At 57.2% G+C, this 4,563-nt stretch overlaps 1 protein-coding gene and 1 pseudogene across 1 annotated transcript, besides 1 other annotated feature; both read left to right on the plus strand.

Annotated features, from left to right (window-relative positions):
• On the plus strand, positions 1 to 749 carry Tc00.1047053510813.10 (annotated as a pseudogene; the record flags this gene model as incomplete).
• Positions 1 to 4,563: a sequence feature (areas not merged during assembly with more than two copies in the genome that could not be assigned to a particular haplotype).
• Tc00.1047053510813.20 (trans-sialidase, putative) lies at positions 3,938 to 4,563 on the plus strand (the record flags this gene model as incomplete). The annotated part of the gene is made up of 1 exon (XM_798399.1): positions 3,938 to 4,563. A coding segment is annotated over one exon (626 nt), but the record flags the coding sequence as incomplete, so codon positions are not given.

The following is a 4,563-nucleotide window of genomic DNA, read 5'->3' on the forward strand; positions in this document are numbered from 1 at the left end:
ACACGGGCGCGAGCTCACGAATTACTGGCAGTTTTCGAGGAAGCCGCTCCACGAGCGCCTGCTGTACCCCGTCGGGTATTGGTTCCCCGCGGCGCAGCAGCGGATGTACGGCGGCATGCTGACGAGCATGAGGGGCAGGCACGTGTACTGGTGCGTGTTCCAGCTGTCGGTGCTTTGTGTGGTGGGCCTGATTGCGGCTGTACACCCGCCCGTGGGAGTCTGCCACGTCCAGTACTTCTGCATGGCGGCTGTGCTGCTTGCGGGTGCGGGCGTGGTTGCCTTCACGAACATGATGCGCTCGGCCTTCCTGACGGTGATGCACGCGGCGGGCTTTGTGCTCCTTGCGGAGCTGTGCGTGGTCAGCGCGGCCAACCACCTTGCGCCGAGCGACGGCGGTGCGAGGGCGTACGCGGCGATCGTGCTGCTGCTGACCGCCGTGCCGCTCGCGGTCACTGTGTACAGCTTCGTTGTGTGGTACGTGGAGGACCGCCACTGGCAGGAGCTGCGCGAGCCGCAGCGTGGAGGGCTGGAGGCGCTGCTGCGCGATGACGAGGAGAGCGACGAGGAGACGCAGAAGCCCCACGACATGATGTCATCGTCGTACGCCTCAGGCACCACCGTTGCGTCGTCGTACCGACCACCCGCACCGCCGTTGCTGTCTGTGGCCTGTGACATTCGCTCAGACGCCCTGAGCCTGCTGGACCGTGCATCCAGTGCGAGCCGTATTGATTGATCACGCCGTTCTCTGAAGTGCGCTACTTGGAACTGGCAGGCGTGTGTTCCTGGTCGATGAGGGAAGGGTGCGACGCCATGGCTGCTGCGCAACACAACCACTCGTTGCCCTTGCACCGACCGTGTCGTTGTTCGTAGTTTCTATAGACTTTTTTCTACTTTTGAGCGAGTGCTCGTTCGACTCTTCCCGTTTCCCGACGACTGTGTGGGAGGGGATTTAGCTGTCGCCCTTGTTGCGCTCGATTTTCTGTTGTACCGTAACGTAGGACGTGATATTGTGTGCTGAAGCGTATGCTTTTTTTGTGTGTAGTGAAATATATAAACATAGCCGTAGAGCACGCACCCGCAGAAATTCATTTGTGGGGAGTCTTTAGGAATATTCTCTTTTGATGTTTTTTTGCTTATGTTTGGTTTGTTGGGTTTCTCACTGCTGGCTGTGCTTCTGTACCGCGCCCACTGCGTTTCTTGTGTCTGTGTGCCTGCATGTCTTCTATTTCCGTATTGTTTCTGCGGCTGCGTTAAGCAAGACACGTAGGCACGAATTTGCTACTGGGGAACTGCGGCGGCGTCCTTCTCCCCGGCGATGAAGTCGCGCCTTCACGCGGTGCCGGGGCGTTGCCTGAATACAAGAACATTGCAGCAGGGGGTTGTTGCGAGCGTGATGGAGACCACGACGACGTGATTGTTTGCCGACAGTCGCTGCATTTCCAAAACGATTTTGTCATGGTTTACTGTGTCAAAGGCATAGGCGTGGTCCACAAAGACAGCCAGCGTGCGGTGTTGTGGAGCGTTGCAGTGCATGGCAGCCCTGAGGTGCAGCAATTGGTCGAGGGAGGAATTGTTGGGCCGAAGGCCAGATGGCTGTGGAGACAACTGGGACTCGATGATGTCTCGGCTGCGTGCGGCACAAATACGTTACATGAGCGATCCGAGGCAACTGCTCAGCGCGACAGGTCGGTGTGAGTGGGTGTTTTGATGCCGTTCTCCCCAGAATGGAGGGAAGGGTGTCGTGACTCCACGTCGCCAATTCCGCCGGACGGCTTCTGTGCGTAGGCGTATATTGGACAACCGGGGACAGCACGCTTTGCTACACGGCGTAGATGGCGCAGCGACTCTCCATTCATTCTGTCGGGGACAGGCGCCGGTCCGAAGGGCAACAGTCGTAGGGTGCGGTTCAGCTCTGCCATGTTCATTGGGGTGAAATTTCTCGCATTCGTCAGGATCGGTGGCGGCGGGCAGGACTTTGGGTGCCGTGTTGCTTTTGCCGCCCACGGCTTTGTGTGGCCGACGTTCCGGTGTCTGCTGAGCATTGGGCCATCTGCTTTCATGGCTGGCATGCTCAGGGAGCGAGTGGCATACGCACGGCGTACTATCCGCCGGCTGTTACCGTCCGCGGACTCGAGTTTGGAGAGGAGCGTGCGCCAGCGGCTTTTGGGTACTTCGCGCAGCACATCTCTGTGACGGAGTTTGAGCCGCTGACTGCGTTCTGCGCGGGGTGCGGCGGCGTTGTCGCAGTCCGGCTCCGCCAGCCCTGGGGTCCAGAGTGGGGGACGACTGGCGGTTTCCTGTTTGGACAGTTGCCTTTGTGGATTTCTGTATTCCGGATGCAATGTGCTTCTCTGTGCCGTTCATTTTGTTTAATTCTTGCGGGATTCTGCCGAGTTGTTTGGTGTTCCCGCTTTGCTTATTCCAATCTGCCTTCTTCCATGTTAATTATTTCCGGTTAGGCCTCGGAACCACTGCGGGTGCGTCGTCTCCGATCAGAGCATCAAGGAGGGTCATGCAGGGATCACTGTCCGGTGAGGGCTGTGCTCCCCAGTGGGCGACGACACAGTCTTCAGGTAGGGCGATGTCGGATGTTAAACTGCCCTGTTGTTCGGTGTACCTCGTGCGCTCTCCGGCGTTGATGAACTGGGGTACATTCTCAATGCACCGCTGCGCAACGATATCGCCACGGGAGCCTGATGGGATGCTGCGTTCCCAAGCCTCGCTGTGTGCGTTGGTGTCTTTGCCCTGTTAGTTGTGGCCCGTCCTCGAAGAGCTGCCCATCCGACTCCTCCACCTTTATACTCTTGGCAGAGGAGGGAAGGAGATACGCCGACGACACCGTCAGTTTTATTCCTGTCTCTGGGTGGCTGGTCGCTTGCGCAAGCCCGATGTCGGCGACAAGGGCCGGTCCTGCTCCCGCCTGCAGCCCCTCACGGACGAGAATGGACACGCCGCCGCCTGGACAGATGCAAGCAGTTCCATGGTGCTGGAACCCTGGCGGGCTGGAACCAGTGGCTTCAGGGTGGGGACATCTTCTTCACACCCAACGCACGAACAACACGTTCTTGTCATACAACATCACGCTCAGCGCCAAGCGCTTTGCCAGAGTGAGACCCGCAGCGCTTCACCGTAACTCCTGCAGAAGGGGACGGGGATTCTCTTCCACATCTCCTTTTAGCACTGACACAGTACGGATGGCAGTGCTGACGGCACGCCAACGCGTGCCTCCAGACCTCGTGATGTTGTAATGTGCCCGGCAATACGCGGCTGGCCCGTGCGCTGGTTGCTGCCATCAGCCCTGCGCGAACAAAAACAACAACCCCGTGAGGGAAACATAGCTGGCTCCTGGCTTCCCTCGACAATACGGGGTAATTGACCCAGGCACTACGCCGGGGTGGCTGGTATTGCCAGTGAACATGATGGGAAGGATTGGAGGACAAAACTGTTGGCTTCCATAGCCGGATTTATTCTAGTTTCTCGTACCCTGAGCCCTACTGCGATTGCTCCATTGCAATCAGGTAGTTTTTTTGTGGGAGGCCACGGCAATAAGTACGCCTGGTATGAGCAGTCGAACGGAGGAGGTGCCGCGAACCACTGCTGGTTGTTGGTGAATTTCACGGAGACAAGCAGGGAAATAAAGGAATTAAGAAAACCAACTTGCGAAGACAACCGTCCTTGGAGCTTTGCGCTAAGAACAGTTTATAAAAAATTTCCGACACAAATTATTGACGGCGTAGCCGCTGCTGTTGATGACGCTGAAGGAGGATTGGTGTTCCCTGTAAAAACTGTGAGTGTTGGGGAAATCCCGCCCCACCGATCGCGTGCTCGGCAAAGCTTGGGAAATAAACGCTGTCGAGGGCGATATCTGCTGAGGGGTGAAGTGATCTCTTTGTCGTGGTGTGGGAAGGTGGAGATCTTTGCATGATCACTGCATCCGATGGCGGCCAACGGAGGGTGGACGCGTCCAGTGAAAATGGGGAGGCGTGGGTGGAGCCCCTGGGGACACTCAATTGCCCGCCTGTGGGCCAACTGGCATGATGGACAGGGGAAAGGCGTCCTGAGCGGCTTCATCACTGCGGCGATTGGAGAAGGGAATGTTCTGCGCGTTACCCTACCGGTGTGTTATAAAGCGAGCGAAAAGGAAAAGGGTCGGCCTTCTCTCTGGCTGGCAGACAATGTTCACATTGTGGGTATTTGGCTGGCATCCCGTAATGTGCATGCTGCTGCCGCCAGCTCCCTTTTTTACGAAGGTGGTGAAGGCGAGGATGATGGGGAGGAGTTGATTTTACTGTGCGGGAAGAAGGACGATGGGGAATGGGCGCGCAGCCATTTGTCTGTGTGCCTGACTGCGAAGCTGAAACGGGCGAAGAATTTGGTGAGGACTTTGAAGGAGCTGTACATTTTTGTCTTCCAGTTCTGCCCTTACTCAAATGTCAAGAAAAATCTTCTGTCCGTCGAGGGCTGCGACACTTTCATGCCTCCAGCCGGGCTGGTTGGATGTTTGTCCGGCAATTATCCGAGAGTACATGGAGGGAAGAGGGGACTGGGGGCTGAACGCTACGG

The sequence above is a fragment of the Trypanosoma cruzi genome, genomic scaffold (assembly GCF_000209065.1).
Source record: "Trypanosoma cruzi strain CL Brener 1047053516887 genomic scaffold, whole genome shotgun sequence".
Lineage (NCBI taxonomy): Eukaryota > Euglenozoa > Kinetoplastea > Trypanosomatida > Trypanosomatidae > Trypanosoma > Trypanosoma cruzi.